At 43.0% G+C, this 20,000-nt stretch overlaps 1 protein-coding gene and 2 long non-coding RNA genes across 3 annotated transcripts in view; 1 reads left to right on the top strand and 2 right to left on the bottom strand.

Moving 5' to 3' along the window:
* Positions 1-4,397, top strand: part of LOC123512768 — an 8,814-nt gene extending 4,417 nt beyond the window's left edge. The window contains exons 2-3 of the long non-coding RNA XR_006677177.1: positions 3,088-3,126; positions 3,841-4,397. This is a non-coding gene — a long non-coding RNA (uncharacterized LOC123512768). The remainder of the gene's footprint in view (positions 1-3,087; positions 3,127-3,840) is intronic.
* LOC123512769 lies at positions 3,692-6,795 on the bottom strand. The gene is made up of 2 exons (XR_006677178.1): positions 6,433-6,795; positions 3,692-5,638 (listed from the first exon to the last, which is right to left on the bottom strand). It is a non-coding gene; the product is annotated as an uncharacterized LOC123512769 (long non-coding RNA).
* A 3,209-nt stretch (positions 6,796-10,004) lies between these two features.
* LOC123512595 (blood vessel epicardial substance-like) overlaps positions 10,005-20,000 on the bottom strand; it is a 29,535-nt gene continuing 19,539 nt past the window's right edge. Inside the window, 2 exon segments of the mRNA XM_045269022.1 lie at positions 10,005-14,657; positions 15,938-16,163. Of these exon segments, the coding sequence (XP_045124957.1) occupies positions 14,633-14,657; positions 15,938-16,163 (251 nt within the window). The 3' untranslated portion in view covers positions 10,005-14,632.

Genomic DNA, 20,000 nt, shown 5'->3' with positions numbered 1-20,000 from the left:
TGGATGTTGGTGTAGTTTGAGGGTGTTATGTTGTGGTTCTGCGAGTGTTTTAGTCCTGCAGATCGTAAAATGGTGCTACATTTAAGAAAACAAGGTATATGTATTAGAATAAGACGAGGTAGTGGAAGAGGGTGACTCGGGGAAGGTAGTGTAGGTTTGGGGTAATGGAAGAGGGTGGGTTTTTAGGATCAAACTTTAAAGGAATACTGAATTTAAATAACATGAGGAATAAATACACACTGGTTGCCTTGCCCTTTATTTGGTAGCTTTGCCAGGTGTGAACATTGGAACAGATTGAGAGAATTAACACAAATAACACATGTATCTGGTGGATGTATCTGGTGGATATTGATGACCCACCCACCCACCACCAACACGCCACACACCACACCACACCACACCACACGACACCACACCACACCACACCACACCACACCCCCACACCACACACACCACCACCCCCACACACACCACCCCACCCCACCCCACACACACACCCCACCCCACCCCACACACCACGTCACCCCACCCACACACCACCACCCACCACACACACCCACACACACACCACACATCACCACCACCCACATCACACACGCACACCACCCACACCACCCACACCACACCCACACACCACACACACACGCCCCCGCCACCCAACGCACACATGCCAACTCCCACCCAGCGCACACATTCCCCCCCCCTACCCAACGCACACCACACACACGTTAGCATGTCCTTTGTTTTTCCCATACTCCCTTTGTCTGACGTCACATCCTTCCCCTCAGTCCTCGCTCGCCGTCGACTCAGGCGACACTCTACGCCTCCTGCCTCTCGTTTCGCTCGGTTTACACTTGTGTATTGTGCTACCGTAAATACACTTTCATAATGGACTCTGGTGTCTCCATGCTACCCCTGTTTTACGACAACTACCACACACACACACACACCACACACCACACACACACCACACACACACCACACCCCACACACCACACCTCACACCCCAACAGGTACATACACCACCACCACAACCACCATCCCTGGCGCCCCGGCCCACCAACCCCCGCCAGCCCCGCCCCTTCCCTCACCCAGCAGACAAATGATTTAGGGTGTTTTTCGAGTGTTTTGCAGGTGTTTGCAAGTGTTTTAAGGGTGCTCTGTGGTGGAGGAGGTGGAGGTGGAGGGGTTGGGAGGGGTGTGGGAGGGAGGGAAGGGGAGATGGGGATGTTGAGAATAAGGTGCAAAAAAACTACTTCGGCTCTACGCCACAATTTTTTCTCGTTTGTTGTTAGAGTTTGCATTGTTTTTGTATTTTATTTATAGATAAGAATGTAATTCAAGGTATAATCCGTAATAAGATCGTGTCTAGCTCTGTTTTTTGTTTCTCGTTGAAATAACACTTTCGGCATTCCATCATTTTAACTTTTTTTTTATTTGCACGCCTAGTATTGTTTTGGTGTTTGATATAAGACTAGAAAAATATAAAAAACATGACCCAAGTAATAATATTTCATAAGATTTAGTTTAATTATTCGTATTTTCAAATTCAAAATGTTCAACGGTACCAGAATAGAAAACGAAAATTCTTGTACGACAAGGGATCTGTATTTTCTTTATTGGGCTGGAAAGCCGATATTTTTCGTATTCAGAAAATGTAATATAACGCAGTGTGGCTTGGATTCCTTCTCGACATTATGATGTGTTTGTGACCCCGTTAATTTCAAATTCATACCTTTCGTTCGACATCGCTAAGTAAACAATCCACTCGGTTACGATATTATATTTTGTTTATTAGTTAAACTGTTTGTTGCGTTTAAAAGTGCAGTGCATTTCAGTCTGGGCAGCTTTTTTCTTCTGGCGATTTTCAAAATGAATTACGTACGTAAATATTGAGCCACGGGCACCTCAGCCGTGCCTTCCCCCCCCAGGTCAGTCCACCAATGTTTGGCTGCGCGCCCCTATGTTTCCAGACCCAGAGAGTGAAGCAAAGCCAGAATTAACCACCAAAATAGATAAATAGCCATTACTGTGTTAAATAAAGCAATAGTTATGTATACCCCTGTTCAGACCCCTCGGCGCCCACCAAGACCGGGAACAAAGCCCCCGCCCCACCATCCCCTGTCCCTCACCGCGTCAACTCCTCAACATTTCCTTCAGTTCTGTGTTTCCCGGCCATTTCCTGCTGTTGCCCGCCTGAAATGTATAGTGTAGTGATGGGAGGGACGTATGAGGAATGGAAGTGTACGAGGGATAGTAGTAGTAGCAGCAGCAGCAGCAGTAGTAGTAGTAGTAGTAGTATCATTATGAGTGTGTGTGTGTGTGTGTGTGTTAACCTTTAAATCGTGGGTGATATTTCTGCTACACCTTTATACTATTTTTTTTTTTTTTTCTATGTAAGAAGGGAAATTTAATCTGGCTAAGGGCAACATAAAGTGAGGAAAAAAAGTAAATAATAAATGAAAGGCCACACTTGGTTACTGTTCTCCGCTTATTTGATTTTCCTTGAGTGGATGCCCCCAGCGGCCTGCCCTGAGCCTTCCCCCGTGGCATGACTCACCTCGAGGTATATGTGAACCTTTCCTCTTTAACCTGCACTGATACAGGCTTTGGTGTGGATTATTGTTTGCTTGCTTGTGGCCTTGCAATCTTGTCACTGCACCAAAGATTAATAAATTGAAGGGTGTTTTTATTGATTTACATGTTCACCAGTATTCCATCAGGTGTTATTGTGAAGATGTCAGGATTTTGGTAGGTAATATATAGCAATGTTAGCCTCACCATCACACCATCCATCCTGATTGATGTGCGGTGTATAGATCAGCTAGTTAGTGAGTCATTAGGGAGCTGTGAGAGGAGAGGAGAGGGAGTCATTAGGGAGCTGTGAGAGGAGAGGAGAGGGAGTCATTAGGGAGCTGTGAGAGGAGAGGAGAGTGTCATTAGGGAGCTGTGAGAGGAGAGGAGAGTGTCATTAGGGAGCTGTGAGAGGAGAGGAGAAAAGGAGTGATAGGAGTGATTTGTGTGGAAGGTGGTGTAGTTTGAGGGTGTTGTCAGTTGTGGTTTTTTAATTTCATTTGTTTTTTTTAGGTCCTGGAGACATAAGAATACTGAATTTAAGAATAAGAGGTACGTGTGCTGGAATGAGACGAGTTGATGGACAATTTTGGGAAGTGCATGTGGTTTTGAGGTGATTTGAAGTCAGTCTGTGGTTCTGCAAGTATTTTATTTAAGTCCTGCAAAATTTATAAGAATGCAAAATTTAAGAACAGGAGGTAATAGATGAAGGGTGATTTGTGTGGAAGTTGGTGTAGTGTGAGGGTGTTTTATGTCAGTTTTGTGGTTCTGCGAGTGTGTTTTAGTCCTGCAGATAGTAAAATGGCGTTACATTTAAGAAAACAAGGTATGTGTACTAGATTACGACGAGGTAATGGAAGAGGGTGACTCGGAGAAAGTTAGTGTAGTTTTGGGGTGTTTGAAGTCAGTTTTGTGGTTCTGTGTTTTTTCCTGCAGATAGTAAAAGGGTGCTACATTTAAGAACATTAGGCATGTGTACCAGAATAAGATGAGGTAGTGGAAGAGGGTGACTCGGGGAAGGTAGTGTAGTTTTGGGGTAATGGAAGAGGGTGGGTTTTTAGGATCAAACTTTAAAGGAATACTGAATTTAAATAACATGAGGAATAATAATACACACTGGTTGCCTTGCCCTTTATTTGGTAGCTTTGCCAGGTGTGAACATTGGAACAGATTGAGAGAATTAACACAAATAACACCTAAACAGATTGAGAATTAACACAAATAACACATGTATCTGGTGGATGTTGATGTTGATGATTGTTGCAGGTCACAGCCATCCACACAGCCATTCCCACCTGTGACACCACCAAACTCGCCCATCCTCCTGTCCACTTCTAACACCACCACAAGCAGTCACAGTACCAAGAAGCCCTTCTCTGCTGTTCCTCTCCTCTCGTCCATGCGGCAGCAAGTTATTCTAGTGGAGAGTAGTGCTTGTTTCACTTCTTTGCTGTGATTTGCTATATTTGATGACACTAAACTTTTATAACGCTTTTTTCTTTTTAAATGGTAAGATTATTTTATATCTGACTTTATTTTGCAGCTTACCAGAACTGAAACAAGAACATAACAGGAGAGGCTGCTACCACTACCACCACCTCTCATGGCTACAACAGTAAAAGGAGTGCAGAAAACCATGTGGTTCCTTCCTGTTCCTCTCCTCACATTCTGGTGCAGCAGTGCATCATGTATCATCACTTATTTGCTTTGGTACATATCATGAGGTATTCTTTTGCTATATGAAAATTTCTTTCTCAGCAACACAAGAGGAGTAGGATCCTGGCTGTCCTGGCCTGCCCACCCAACTTTTGAGGATAAAATAGAGGAAGAAGGCTTCATAAAACTAATTTTTTTTAGTTTTAGGAAAATGGAAAAAAGATTGTGTACAATTTTCAGTGTCACCAACCAACAATTTTTGTGATGTGCTTCTGGTGAGATGAGTAGTGTATTGTGCTAATGTTTCTGGTGAGATGAGTAGTTAGTGTATTTGATTGACTGTCTATCTCATTTCTGTCACAAATGTGTATTTTTCAAGTAATGAATTTTTCAACTTGTGCTTACCTCTCCCTCAGTGATCTTGGGGGGACTGGTGGGAAAGCATTAAATCAAGTAATGCACATTGCAAAACAGGTCAAAAATCAACAATCACAAAGTATATACACCTTTGACAGCAGCTGAGGTGAGCGTTGCTGACATTTCACTACATTTTGTATACAGGTTAAATAAAATTAGGTTAGTAACCATGGTGAGTCTACAGTGAATTTATATTGACAGCGCTGCTATAGTTGACAATGCTACTCAGGTTCAGCATAACCTAACAGTTGTTGTTGCCGCTGTCAATAGTGTAGTTTGTATCTTCATAGATTTTGTTTGTTGATTTTAGACCTGACTTGCAACTTGCATTACTCAATTTACAAATTAATGCTCACCTATCCAAAAATGCTGATTTCCCACAGGTCCCCTTAAGATTGTTGGGAAAGAGGTAGGCAGAGCTTGAAAAGTACACATTTGTGACGAATGTAGAACATCAATCAGTTTTCATTTCACCAGAAACACACAAACCACATTGAAAAAAAAAAAAAATTGGTAAGTGAAACTGAAAATTGACAGAAAGGCCTCAAAAACTGCACTGAGTCAAAATACTCTTAAAGCTTCCAGAGGTCTTGTAAGATTTCTTTTGGAAACTGAACTTGTTTTTCATTGTTACTCTGCAATCTTAGAAATGCTACCTTGGAAATCTCTGGACAATAAAATCTCTCTCCAGAGATTTCCAAGGTAACTGACTGTACATAAGGTTTTTGTGAAGGCCTATTCCCCCTTTTTAACTTCCCAGTTTACATATACTCTTCAGTGAGGTGGGGGGGGGCTGGCTGGTCATTGAGTGCTCTGTGGACACAGGGCAGGCTGATGATCACCCCACAAATTCTTCAGCTGCTGGGGAAGAGACACTTGTCCTCCTCTCTCCAGTGGTGAGGAGGGTGGGGTTCCTGGTCCCACTAGTGAATCGGCATCACATTTTCGTAAACAGTGGTGACGACATTTCCTCACCCCATCACAAGCAAGCCTGTTGAAGAGACAAGAACACTTCTTAATTGTGCAGTTCATCAGTGTCACTGAGATATAAAGCAGTGTTAGATAGAATACACATTGTTTTGATTCCTGACACACACAGCAAGCTTCCACCAGCCCTGTCACCTCACCACAGCCACAACTAAACACTACACTACAAAATTCAGTCAATATTCCTTCAACAGTAGTGAGTGTGATGATCAGGAAGGAATGGTAAGTTCAGGACAGAGTAGGAGGTGGAGTAACTTGTGTATAGGAAGGAAGGACAAAGTTTAGGACAAGAGGAGCAGCAGATTGTGTATAGGAAGGAAAAATTTTATAGTAGTAGCAACAGCTTTTGTGTATAGAAAGGCAAGAAATAGAGTAGAAAAACTATAGAAGCAGGAAACTATGCTGTGAGAAGATATTTTAGTAGTTAAGGCAGAGTGTACAGGTGAGCAAAGGAAGTGTGGAAGATTGGTGGTGATTGTGGTGTACATGACAGTAGAGGGTGAGAGAGCAGTGAGTGAACAGCAGGAAGTGTAAGCGAGTATGCTGGTGAAATGTACCACTAGAGAGGAGGATATTGCTGGTGAAATGTACCACTAGAGAGGAGGATATTTTAAGTGAAGGCAGAGTGTACAGGTGAGCAAAGGAAGTGTCAAAGATTGGTGGTGATTGTGGTGTACTGACAGCACAGGATGAAAGCAGTGAGAGGACAGCAGGAAATAAGGTAGTCTGAAGAAGATTGTGAGAAAGTATGCTGGTGAGAGGGTGATTGTCTTGGGTATGTGGTTAGTAGCGCCTCACCTGATCTTGACGGTACAGATGGCTCGGGATTGCTCCACAGCCAGGCCTTGGTATTGGCAGCTACTGTGGGGGGGGGACAAAAGTAAATTAATTCATTTAAAAAGCAAAACAGACTAGACAAAAAAAGACTAGACTAAAAACAGACTAGATAAAAACCCATCAAAACAGGCTAGACACCATTGTTCCTACTAATCCATACATCTAGCACGCAACATTCTCTCCAGAAACTCCTTCACAGCTTCAATCATTCTATCACTCATCCCTCCACACATTCCCTTCAACAACACTATCCCTTGTTATCCTATTATTTATGTTAAATGTCCCTAGTCCTTCTCCTCTCCTTTCCTCCCACCCACCCAAAATGTCCCCTAGTCCCTCTCCTCTCCTTTCCTCCCCCCACCCAAAATCTCCTAGTCCCTCTCCTCTCCTTTCCTCCCCCCACCCAAAATCTCCTAGTCCCTCTCCTCTCCTCCCCTCCACCTGATATGTCCCCTAGTCCCTCTCCTCTCCCTCACCCAAATTCTCCTTCCCAATCCTCTCAATATTAATAATAAAAATGGGATGGGAACTCCAAATCCAGCCTTGGAGCGCCCTTGTGGGGAGCGGACCTTGTGTTCCGCTCCTTGTGTTGCTGCCATTCTCACTCTTCCTTCATGGCTTTGTGTGGGAAGGAAAATTTTTTTTAATGTAAGAGGGAGAAAAACTGGTTGGCCAATCTTTCAATTGCTGGTGACTTGTATACGTGATTATCTTTTGTAGCTTCTAGAAAAAAAGGAAAAGTCCTAAATGCTTTCTTAATTCCTTTCCTATTTCCTAAGACTTAGGGGGAATTTGCAATGCACAAACACCTCCCCCTCTAATCATACCCAAAACTCGAAAATAATTTCATGTTTCAAAATTATTGCTACCACGAAGGACCATCTTCTGGGACGAGGGGGCCAGGGGGTGATGGTGGTGGTGGCTGCTACTTCACACACACGTCCAGCATCCTGTAATCATACAACACACTATGGTATCTTACAAGGACATGAAAGTTTATTATTTCTCTACTTGTGGAGATTGCTCCTCTACTCATGCTAAACATTCTATATATACACAAAACTTTGTTACTTCTACTAACAAAGATTTTCAAATTAATACTGCCTCATGTCTACTTTTAACCCTTCAGTACCATGTGATACATTTCCATATTCTTTTTTTCAAATAATATTTTATACAGCTTCAGAAACTTATGTGGGGGATTAAAATAGTGAAAACTGTGGCCATTCATTTTCTGACTTACATTAATGTCAATAAAATTATCTAAGCATACACAAATCTCAAGGTAAAAATGTGTCTCAGTACTGACATGGTTAAACTTAAATTATTTCCAGCTTTATATTATATCCAGAGACAATCATTACCTTGTTACCTCCATCCAACAATGATAAATAATGCCTACAACCACACCCAGATTAATAATTCCCAACACTAACCACACTGGAGGGTTAGTTAAAAATGTAGTGAATTGCAGAGTGGGAAACATCAACACAGGATTGTGATAGAACACTCTGATAGCTAAGAGGGAAAAGAGGACTGTATGAAAAGCAAGTTAGTAATATTAGTCACGTTTTTTTAAGTAGAAGCTTACAAGATGAAAAGGAAGTTAGGAAAATTAATAATTTTTAAGCTTCTAATTTTTTTTAAAAGCTTCTAGTTTAAAAAAAACTAGTAAAATAAAAAATGAAAAGCAAGCTAGTAAAATTAATAGTTTTTTTTCTTTAGCTTAAAACATTAAAAGCAAATTGGTAAAATTAGGTTTTTTAAATAGAAGCTTAAAAATAATCCTAATGTTTTTTTAATTAAGTTCGTAAAAAATAATCACAAAAAACAATCCTTCGGTAGAAGTGTAAAAATCAATTACTAATGTTTTTTTAAAGTAGAAGCAAGTACACTAAAATATTTTGTGACATAAGAAACTAAGCAGCAGGGATATGAAAGCACTACTTTAAGGGTACATCAAATTAAAATAAATGACGTAAACAGCCAAAGGAACATCTAACATGCTAACCCTGTCACTCCTAACTCCTCACTAACACAACAGACAAAACACTCACCTTAGAAAACGAACACGCAAAATCTTCTCTTCTTCTCTCGTCCTTCAGATTCTTTCCCTCTCCTTCCTCTCCTCTCACTTCACGTCCTCTCCCTTCCACTCACTCTCTCCTTCTGACCTCCTCCTCTGACTCACAAGACAAACCACTTCTTGAATGAACCTCTAATACACACACACACACACACACACACACACACACACACAGGTACATTAAGGCACATTTCACAATAAAACAGAAGGCATGAAACAGAGATTTGATGTTCAAGACTTTTGATTTCAATCCCTCGGTCATCCTAGACTCATTATTAGCAAGACGAACGATGCTTTTCTCAAGGTAGTCTAGTTTTTTTTTTTTTCCCGTCAATTAAAAATACAAAGCCACACACGGACGGAAGTAGTAGTAGTAGTAGTAGTAGTAGTAGTAGTAGTAGTAGTAGTGGTAGTAGTAGTAGTAGATTTTGAAATAAATTAGAAAGAGAAGGAAGAGTAGAAGGAAGAGTAGTAGCAGTAGTAGTAGTAGTAGTATAGAAGCAACAACAGCCTTACACAATAAAATAAGGAGGTATATCAATGGACGCAAGGATACATTATTGGAAGCAAAAAGCAGCATCACCTCTGCTCCACACACACACACACACAAAGGCTCATATTCTCAAACTCTTTCCTCTCTCTCACCACAACTATTTTCCAAGGCCACTGAGATCAATTGCCAGGTTCTCCAGTGTGTTTCTCCTGATGATACTGTAGGAAATTGGTCTATCTCTCACTAGAACTACAAATACTCCCTTAAAACCCTGTGTAACTTTAACCACAGCCTCTTAAATGAAGTGGAGTTGAGAGGAAAGGTTTCAGGATACGAGACTCATGACCCTTCTCTTCGTCTATAAATTCCTCTACTACTGGGTCATAACTACTTGAGACTGGGACACACACACACGGACATTTATCTGGTCTTTCCTAAACCTAAATTTGCTAATCTATTTGGAACGAGATAAATTTTCTTCTTCCTGTTTTTGGGGGGTTGTGAACGAACGGATTTCTTGTCGAGTTTTGTACCCTTAACTGGGGAAGCTGGGTTAAATAAAGCTCTCTCTCTCTCTCTCTCTCTCTCTCTCTCTCTGTAAGCCATCAGGAACATTTTCATACATCAAACTCAACACTTTGGAGACAAAATAAAAAAAACAATGATGAACATGAAATAAACCCACTCTCTCTCTCTCTCTCTCTCTCTCTCTCTCTCTCTCTCTCTCTCTCTCTCTCTCTCTCTCTCTCTCTCTCTCTCACCCTTTCACTCACTCACACACACATACATCAAAAGAGCAAAAAAAATATAAATAAAATAAAAAATAAAATAAACCCCCTCCACACACACACCCACCCACACACACACACACACACACAACCATTTACCTCTCCTCTTTACTCTATAGCTAGGAAAAACACAGAGGCAGGTACAAAAAACTAAATATATGCCACGTTTTCTTTTTCTTCCTTTTTACTTTGCTATTCATATACATTCTGTAACTACGTTGTTTATATATAAAATTTCAAAAAGGGAGGGACAAGGTATGGGTAGTTAAAGAGGGCTGGGTATGGGATGCAATGGTGGGTGTATGGGAGGGAGGGAATGGGGCAGGAGGGGATGGTGCTCATGTGTTCATTCTGTGTGTGCTTGTGTCCGGAGAGAGAGAGACAGACAGAGAGAGAGAGAGAGAGAGAGAGAGAGAGAGAGAGAGAGAGAGAGAGAGAGAGAGAGAGAGGGAAGGAGAGGGAGGAAGGAGGAGAGGAGAGGAGAGAGAGAGAAACTTATTACTGAAAAAGGAAAAATAATAATGTAAAAAAGTAGAAAAATGGTCAACGAATGAAAATAAAGAAAGGAAAAGAAAATGAGAGAAAAGTAAAGATAGAAAGTTAGAGAAAGGAGAAATTAAAGTCAGCTGGAGGAGATTAATTAAGACAGAAAACTTTAAAGAAAAAAAAAATCAAGGAAAAAAGTATAAAGAAAAATTCAAATCAGAGAGAGAGAGAGAGAGAGAGAGAGAGAGAGAGAGAGAGAGAGAGAGAGAGAGAGAGAGAGAGAGAGAATGCTTGTACTGTAGTCTGCAAGCTAAGTAAGAATAATACATACAAAAAGAGAGATATGCCACACACTAACCAAAAAGACACTGTCACATCACTGTTTATATAAAAAGGTGAGAGGAAGGAGAGACACTGGTAGGAAAAAGCAGCACTAGCAGTATCAACAATAGCAACTAACTAATGCATTCAACTGCTTAACACACACACACACACTCAAACTTTCTCCCTCTCTTTGCATTCAACTGCTTAAAACACACACACACAGTCACACTTACACTCAAATTCTCTCTCTCTCTCTCTCTCTCTCTCTCTCTCTCTCTCTCTCTCTAGCCTTTGCATTCAACTATTCAACTGCTTTCTACACAATCTCTCTCTCTCTCTCTCTCTCTCTCTCTCTCTCTCTCTCTCTCTCTCTCTCTGACCTTTGAAGACTGGGAAATTGAAGAGCAGATGAACCAAACACACAAACAAATGCACAGAAAAAAATGGTTTACATGACCTAGACTGAGATTTTCTGACCTTTGAAGACTGGAAGATGGATGACCAGGTGACCAGATGACCAGTGACACAAGGTAATGAGAAAAATGGTTTGCGTTATCCAGACAGACAGGACGCAGATTGACACAGGCACACAGGCAGACAAGAGGCAGACAAGAGGCAAGTCACAGGGCACAGGATGACACATGAAGGGCAAACAGTTCCAGCACTTGTCTCTGAAAGGAATAAATGTGAGAACGGTGTCAGGAGTCTTTATCTACGCTTGTCAGTGTGTGTGGCGTCTTCAGAAATGCTTCCCTCTCTCACGGCGACCATCTTTAAGGGCCAGATACAATTAGCCGAGTTCTAAAGCTTATTTGCCCTGTTGCTACTGCAGAAATCTTGTTAACTTGCCACTAGAATGACAGAAACACCCTTAAAAATCTGTGTCACTTTAAATAGAGCTCTGTGAAAAAGAGTGCTTGTCCTGTTGCTAATGCAGAAATCTTGTTAACTTGCCACTAGAATTAGAGAAACACCCTTAAAAACCTGTCACTTTAAATAGAGCCCTTTGAAAAGAGCATTTGTCCTGTTACTAATGCAGAAACCTTACTAACATGGCACTAGAATGACAGAAACACCCTTAAAAATTTGTGGCGCTTCAACTAGAGCCCCATGAAAAAGAGCGTTTGTCCTGTCGATAATGAAGAAACCTTGTTAACATTGCACTAGAATGACAAAACACCCTAAAAATCCTTGTCATTTCAACTAGAGCTTTGTGAAAAAGAGCATCTGTCCTGTTGCTAATGCAGAAACTTTAATATTGCACTAGAATTACAGAAACACCTTTAAAAACCTGTCACTTCAACTAGAGCCCTTTGAAAAGTGTTTGACCTGTTGCTAATACAGAAGTTTATTAACATAGCACTAGAAAGACAAAACACCCTAAAAATCCTTGTCACTTCAACTAGAGCCCTTTACAAGTAGTGGAGATGAGGCGCAGAAATGTCTCGGAATTATGGACCACAGTGTATCTCATGCAAAAATTTGGTGAAGTGGTCCATGTTTTATACGTTTAGTCTCTGAAAGTAGGAAGTGCAACAAGTGGTGAGCTATTCCGCACGCTAACTCTGAGTCTACACACTATCATTTCTGGGCTAAATGGTTCTTCTGGAGTCTTTCTAGCTGTATGTTTTCAATGCATATGATTTTTTTGATAACCAAGATGCAAAAAACGAAGATACACAATGCTAGAAATGCTTAGAAACTCCAAATGTAAATAAAAAAAAAATATAGGTAATTTTTCACACCATACAAATAAAGCTTAAAACAAATGACTCTTAACTTGAGACAAATAATTATTACCTCACCTAAGCTGCAAATATAAAAAAACAAACTAATTTTATACACCTACGAGAACTGTATAAAGCTCACTAAACAAAACACCCTTAACTTGAAAAACACCTAAATACTTCACCCTAAACTGTAATTATAAAGAAAAACAAACTAATTAAAAAAAGGGTGCTAAATACATAATCAACCACTTTATGTGTGTGAAAACAATCTGGAAAAAGGTAGAATTGAAGAAAAATGAAATAAAAAAGGAAGATTACTAGAACAGAAGGGAGAAATAAAGGAAGACAGTAATAAAAAAGTGATAAATACATGATCAACCAATTCGTGTATGCTAATTTTACTCACCTACCAAAACCACACAAAGCTAAACATGAACAAACCACCCACTTGAAAAACGACTCTTTACTTCACCACACACACCTGCCAGACTTCACCAACACCACACCTATCACATCTCAAGTCCTGGTACAAAACAGAACCTGAATGGAGTGGCCTGGGTAAGGAGCACCATGCCAGCTAGTGAGGCCGGCACTAAGGCTGTTGTTTGTATCACACGAATGGAAGCTTTGGATAGAACGCAAAAATTGGTGCATCAAAGCGACCTATCATTACCATTTTAGAAGAGACAAGTGCGGAAATGTTGGGTTCTGTTACATGCCTTGCCAAGTCTCTGGTTCTGCCTCTCTGTAGCACCACCTGACAACCACACCCCACCCCTACACACACATACACACCACCACATAGTTATTACAGATGAACACTAATGCTACACAGGTATGAGGCAATACAGAATACACACACACTCACAGACACACACAGTACACTCCCTCATATTCATTCAACACATGGAAAGAAACGCAGGGTAATTCAACACTGGCTAAGATGGAGGGACAGTGTATGCTTGTGGGTGTACAAGTCGCCGGGTATATCAAGTGTAACAGTGGTATGAAGCTCCTTATTGTCACACTTTGCCATTATTTACTCCAGGTGTTTGTATGTATTTGAAACTTTGAATCTTATACCTGGATTTTTTTATACTTTTTTTATGCAGAAGTGGGACAAGGGTAACAGAAAATAAGGAGAAAAAATTGAGAAAAAAAAAAAAGGCTCACATGATTGGCAGTTCCCTCAAAAAATTAATAGTTAGCCAAGTCTCAGGCTAATGTATTGTAACTTAAGGTTTGTGTTAGTTGAAGAATAATTTTGGATACATTATGAAGTGTTGGTATTTGAGTTAGTGTTGCGTTTAGATGTAATGTGTGGGTACTATTGGAAAACAAACACAAACACACACACACACACACACACATACAGGTAAACCACCACCCTTAATGAACAGGTATGAAGTTGTGCACACCTTTTGGATTCACTAACGAGGGAACACCTGCATGAAGGAACACAAAAGAGAGACAGATAACAGCAATACACAACACTGCCACACACAACCACTCCTCTCATCTCACATTCCTCTCCAGTATATGTTAAAAAAATGGCCAAAATTCACACAGGCCATAACATCCATTAAGATTTACACTTCCAGGTATGTGTAAAGACGGACACACACACACACACACACACACACTGCCTCTCTCCTAGGCCTGCAACACACACACTCACACCTCCACCTCATCTCACTGTGAATGAGACCCACTTAGGCTAGTTGCTCTCGTCCAGTCTCACTAAAAGGCTTCTGACATTTGAATAAGGCTGCATTGAGTCTCTCCTCTCCTCTAGCTCATGCAACAGTCCCCCTAAAAGATCACTTATTTCTGAGCAAAGACTGACACACTCCTCCTCCTCTTCCTCCTGCTGCTGCTTCGTCACTTCCTCACCCACACCATGGCCTCTTGGAACAGTCTGCGACACGTGTGCTGGGAATCACGTACAGGAATATGCCACATACACCGATCGGTTATAAATATACGCATACATGTCTTTTTAAATAGGTAGAGGGTGTAGAGCGACTGTCAATGTCTACACCAGTGACGAGGGGTAGGAATGGGGGCAAGTCCATCCGCCGGCCAGCTTGCCTAGCCCAGCCACTGCACCGGCGACCTGTGGCCACGGTCTGCAAAGGTCCGGACGGCCACCTCAGCTTGCCGGCGAGTCTTGGCTCTTGACACACAAGGCTCCCGGCTGCTACACGCCACGGGGGGAGACTTTGGGGTCTTGGTGTTGTGCTGCCACAGACCATCACGAGTTTGGAATGCCGTGGAATCTGCAGGAGAAGGAGTCATGTAGGTGGTGAAGATGTTGTCACCCTACAGGCGGCACAGTAGGGTGGCACTGCAGAGGGTGGCTACGGTGCTGGTCTGGCAACTCACTTCAACACTGACCCTTGAATGACTGTCTCCAGGTATGCCATGTTACTGCCAAGCTTGCATCACATCCCTCACTTACTTGAACAACAGAAAAGTGACTAATGTGCTTTACAATACAATATCTCTGCCAACCTAGCCAGCCTCTGCTCCTCCCCACCAACCACTACACCACTAAGCTCCACCAGTGTTAGGGACTCGCTCACCACTACATCACCAGTATTAAGGACCCACTCATCACTACATCACCAGTGTTAAGGAGCCACTCACCACTACGGTCCACTGGTGTTAGGGAGGCACTAGGCACTGTGTTACTAGTGTTATGGAGCCACTAACCACTACCTCTGCAAGTCTCTCTTCCTCAGTGGTGAAGGAACACTCTCACAGGTGCCTCAAGATGCAACTCACCTCAGGACACGCCTTGTTAAGCTCTACATCACCTGGGCCACAGAGCACAGAGCTGGCCGCCACACCTGTCGCTGCGGTGGTGGGTGGTGTGTGGCTGCTGCTGTGGCTGGGCAGCTGTGGCAAGACACTCCACCAGTGAGGTTAATGGCTGCTCTACTGACAAGGTGAGGTTATTGGCTTACTGAGGTGACATCACACACCCCAACACTCATGGCTAAGGTAAGCACTGGAAGGGGGAGAGGGCAGGAGTGGCCAGGGTTAATGAAGGGAGGGGGGAGGTAAGGTAGAGAGGGAGGCACCAGTGCAGGGAGGTGTCCAGTGTAGCACTATTTCTGAGGCACTGCAGTGTGCAGGGTGGCATGCAGGGGTGTGAGGCAGGCAGGGGAGGCAGTGGTGGTGTGTTGGTGTGGTGTGGAGGGCAAGGGGGGAGGGGTAGGGTGGTGCAGGAGCAGAGCAGCGTGGCACAAGCCTGCAACAGTGCCATGCTGGGGGTGGCCAGGGTGCTGCCCTACCCAGGCTGGCGGTGAGGCTGCCGCATGCTGGCGCCCCACTAAGCAGGCACTACCGGGGCACCGCTGCCTCGGGTGCCGTGCTGGGCGGCGGGTGTCAGGCAGAGGCCAAGGCAGGCCAGGCAGGCCGGGCAGGCGGTCAGACAGACGTCTCCAACAGTTGCGGGTCGTCCAAGGCCAGGCTGGGTAGCCCCACCCCGCCCACCAGGGCGGCCGCTGTGGGGACACAGGCGGGGGCAGGGGTGGTGGGCGGCAACACACACCTCACCACGTTGTCCCGCTGGCCCTTCCTGCCACCAGCTGCCAAGCCTCCCTGCTGCTGCTGCTGCTGCTGCTGCTGCTGCTGCTGGGGTCGACGGGTGAGGTCACTGCCCACCACCAGCACCTGCAGCTCCTGGTGGAGGTTATGGTGGTGGTGGTGCAGGGAGGGGCCACGCAGGGTTGGGTCTGAAGAGTTGGACTCGTCCCCGGAGCGTCCCGGTGACGACCCTGTTGGCAAACAAGGGCTCAGTGCCGCCCCTCCGCCGGCACCCCAGCCAGCCACAATACTCAGGGCCTTCACGCCGCACCTCTCAGCCCTGGCGCCACCACACCAGCGGCAGCGCCAACACCATCGACAATGACAATAACAACAACAACGACGACAACAGCAACAGCAACAACACCAGGAGGCTCAGCAGGCTCAGTCAGGCACACACCAGGGAGGTGGAGACTAACAATGACACTACTACACAACACCTACACACACACACACACACACACACACACACACACACACAACTACCAACGTTAATACACTCTCTCTCTCTCTCTCTCTCTCTCTCTCTCTCTCTCTCTCTCTCTCTCACTCACACTCACTCACACTCACACACACACACACACACAGGCAGCATCTACAAGAGCACACAGCTTCAACACACAGCCACTTCTGAAATACTGAGACACGAAACAAAACAAAGAGCTGCTGGGGAGTGGTGGGTCACAGGAGGGGGACTGTGCCTTGGTGGAACTAAAGGGACCACTCAGGTTAAAAACGACCATGAACGGACGCTGGGAGGAACATTGGGAGTAATAGAAAGGGCCACAATGAAGACAGACTACCAGAATGTTGGGAAATGATTGTGTGTGTGTTTGTGTGTGTGATGAAGAGTGATGAAGAGTAAAGTCAGCGATAGAATAAAGACTCATAAACGTTTGTAATAATGAGTACAGAGGATTGTGGGAAGGATACGAGTAAACAGCAAGGACTTTAGAGCAGAATATTCTGAAACACTTATGCATCTCACCACTATATGCTTTTTCCAGGATCCAGATGAAGCTATAGGGGGTTTTCAAGGGTGTTTTTCATGGCTCCAGTGACAGATTGACAAGATTTCTACAGATTTTCATGGCTCTAGTGGCAGATTAACAAGATTTCTACAGAATTTTGTGCCTCTAGTGACAGATTAACAAGATTTCTATAGTTTTAAGCTTCTAGTGACAAATTAACAAGATTTCTACAGTTTTACATGGCTCTAGTGACAGATTAACAAGATTTCTACAGATTTTCATGGCTCTAGTGGCAGATTAACAAGATTTCTATAGTTTTTAAGCCTCTAGTGACAGATTAACAAGATTTCTAGAGTTTTTCAAGCCTCTAGTGACAGATTAACAAGATTTCTACAGATTTTCATGGCTCTAGTGACAGATTAACAAGATTTCTACAAGGTTAAATGAAGAAACACTCTTGAAAACCCCGCTAGTTATCTCTGTGGCCTTGGAAAATAGTCAGGGAGAGAGGACAAAGCGTTTCTGAACACAACCCAGAGAAACATGACAAGTCAGACCAGGAAAAGGAAACAAGAACAAAAACAACAACAAGAACAAGAAAACATGACTACCTGTATATAAATGGTACAGAAATCCACATAGGGTACATTACAAGGGTACATTAGAGATACAGGAGACAAAAAATGGTACACGAGTTGAGAAAATGGAAAGGGTACACTGGATGGAAAAGTACAAATAGAATGGTACAGAAGGAAATACAGAGAGAATGGCAACAGAATGGTACAAAAAGGATACAGGTTACAGAAAGGTACAAAGGTGATAAAACAAGGTACAGAGAGTTACAGAAGTGGTACAAAGGGTTATAGTATGGTACAGAGAACAATGGTACGGTACAAAATGGCTGAAAAGGACAATGAGAGGTACAGAGGATTAAGACAGGGTACAGAAGACTTGAAGGAAAGGGTACAAAGTTACAGAAATGGTACAAAAGGTTATGATATGGTACAGAGGATGACAGCAGGGTACAAAATGACTATGAAAGGATACAGGAAAGGTACACAGGACTAAGGTAGGGTACAGGAAGGGGAGGGGAGGGTACAGAGGACTAAGGCAGGATATGGGGAGGAGGAGGGAGAGTACTGGGGGGTGGGAAGGGTACAGGAAGGGGAAGGCAGAGTACAGAGAGGAGAGGAAAGGGTACAGAGGAGAGACGGAAGGGTACAGATGGGGGCGGGCAGGGTACAGAGGAAAGTATACAAAGGGGGGGGAGGGCCAGGGTACAGAGAGGATTGTGGGTAGAGGTTAGATGACTTACTGGGGGTGTGATGTCACTGGTAACCTGCGGCCCTGCCCAGGAGAGGCTCGACAAGGTCTGTTGAGGGGAACACTAACCTCAGGGCTCCCTCACCTCCCCCCTTGTGTGTCTCCCCTCTCTCTCTCTCTCTCTCTCTCTCTCTCTCTCTCTCTCTCTCTCTCTCTTTCCTCTCTTCTCTATCTATCTTCTCTCTCTTTCTTCATCTCTTTATCTATTCATTTTGTTTTTCTCCCATCTCTTCTTCTCTCTCTCTCTCTCTCTCTCTCTCTCTCTCTCTCTCTCTCTCTCTCTCTCTCTTCACCTCTCCTATTTCTTTTTCTCTCTTATTTCTTTTTGTTTTCTGTCTCTTCTCTCTCTTCTCTCTCTCTTCCTTTATTTTTTATTTTTCTCCCTCCCCCTTCCCTTCCTATTTCCTCTTTATTCCTCTCTTTTCTTAGTCCTCACCTCCTTCTTCTCTCTCTCTCTCTCTCTCTCTCTCTCTCTCTCTCTCTCTCTCTCTCTCTCTCTCTCTCTCTCTCTCTCTCTCTCTTCTATATCTTAACTTTTTCTCTCTTCCTTTCCTCTTTCTTCTTAATCTCTCTCTCTCTCTCTCTCTCTCTCTCTCTCTCTCTCTCTCTCTCTCTCTCTAGCTTTTGTCTTTCCCCTCACCTAATATCTTCCCTCCTTCCTTCCCCTCTTCCCTTTAAGCTCTTATCTCCCCTCTGTCTTTCAATCTCTCTCTCTCTCTCCCCTTCCCTTCCTCTTCCCCTTCCCCTTCCTAGCTCTTCTCTTTCATCTCTGCTCTTTATTCAGATTTCCTCCTTTTCCTCTTTATTCTTCCTCTCTCTCTCTTTTGTCTCTCCTTCAGTAGACAATTCATTATTCTGTCATTTTTTCCTCTTTTTCTTCTTTCTTTAAGTTTGTCATTTTTTTTTCTCTAAGTAATAATAATAATAATAATAATAATAATTAGTCCTTATATAATTTTCTGAAGGATTTGAAAGAGTGTCAAGGAGAAAGGTTTTAAAAATAAGTGATGACCATGAGAGAGAGAGAGAGAGAGAGAGAGAGAGAGAGAGAGAGAGAGAGAGAGAGAGAGAGAGAGTAGATGAAGGGATAAGGATATGAATGTAATAGGGGAGGATGATGAATAGAGTGAATGAGAGGAGAGGAGGAGAGAGAGGAGGAGAGAGGGAGAGGAGAAGAGGAGAGAGAGGCAAAGGAAAGGAGGAGAGAAGAGGCAGTAAAGGAGAGGAGAGGAGAGGAGAGGAGAGGAGAGGAGAGGAGAGGCAAAGTAAAGGAGAGGAGAGGAGAGGAGAGGAGAGGAAGAAGATAAAAAAGAGAGGAAAGGAGAGGAGAAGGATAGAAAGGGAAGGAGTAGAATAAAGCTTAACTCTATAAACAGCATAATTATTCAACAAAATCCAAAACAAAGCAGCAAAATCACAAAATAAAAAAGGAAAAAGAAAACAAAGAAAATAATTAAGAAAAAAAAGAAAGAAAAAAGATAATCCAAGCAATAAATAAAAATAAAGGAGAAAATTAGACAAGAAAACAACAAACCAGAGAGAAAAAAAGCATCCGGCAACTCACTGAGGCTGTCGCGGTAAAAAAAATAGATAAAAAAAACTTAGAAAACAACAAATAAATAAATAAATAAACAAAAACATCATCCGGCAACTCACTGAGGCTGTCGCGGTAAAAAAAAAAGATAAAAAACTTAGAAAACAACAAAAATAAATAAATAAACAAAAACATCATCC

Source organism: Portunus trituberculatus, chromosome 34, assembly GCF_017591435.1.
Source record: "Portunus trituberculatus isolate SZX2019 chromosome 34, ASM1759143v1, whole genome shotgun sequence".
In the NCBI taxonomy this organism is placed as follows: Eukaryota; Metazoa; Arthropoda; class Malacostraca; order Decapoda; family Portunidae; genus Portunus; species Portunus trituberculatus.
This window is presented reverse-complemented; position numbering and strand designations above follow the sequence as displayed.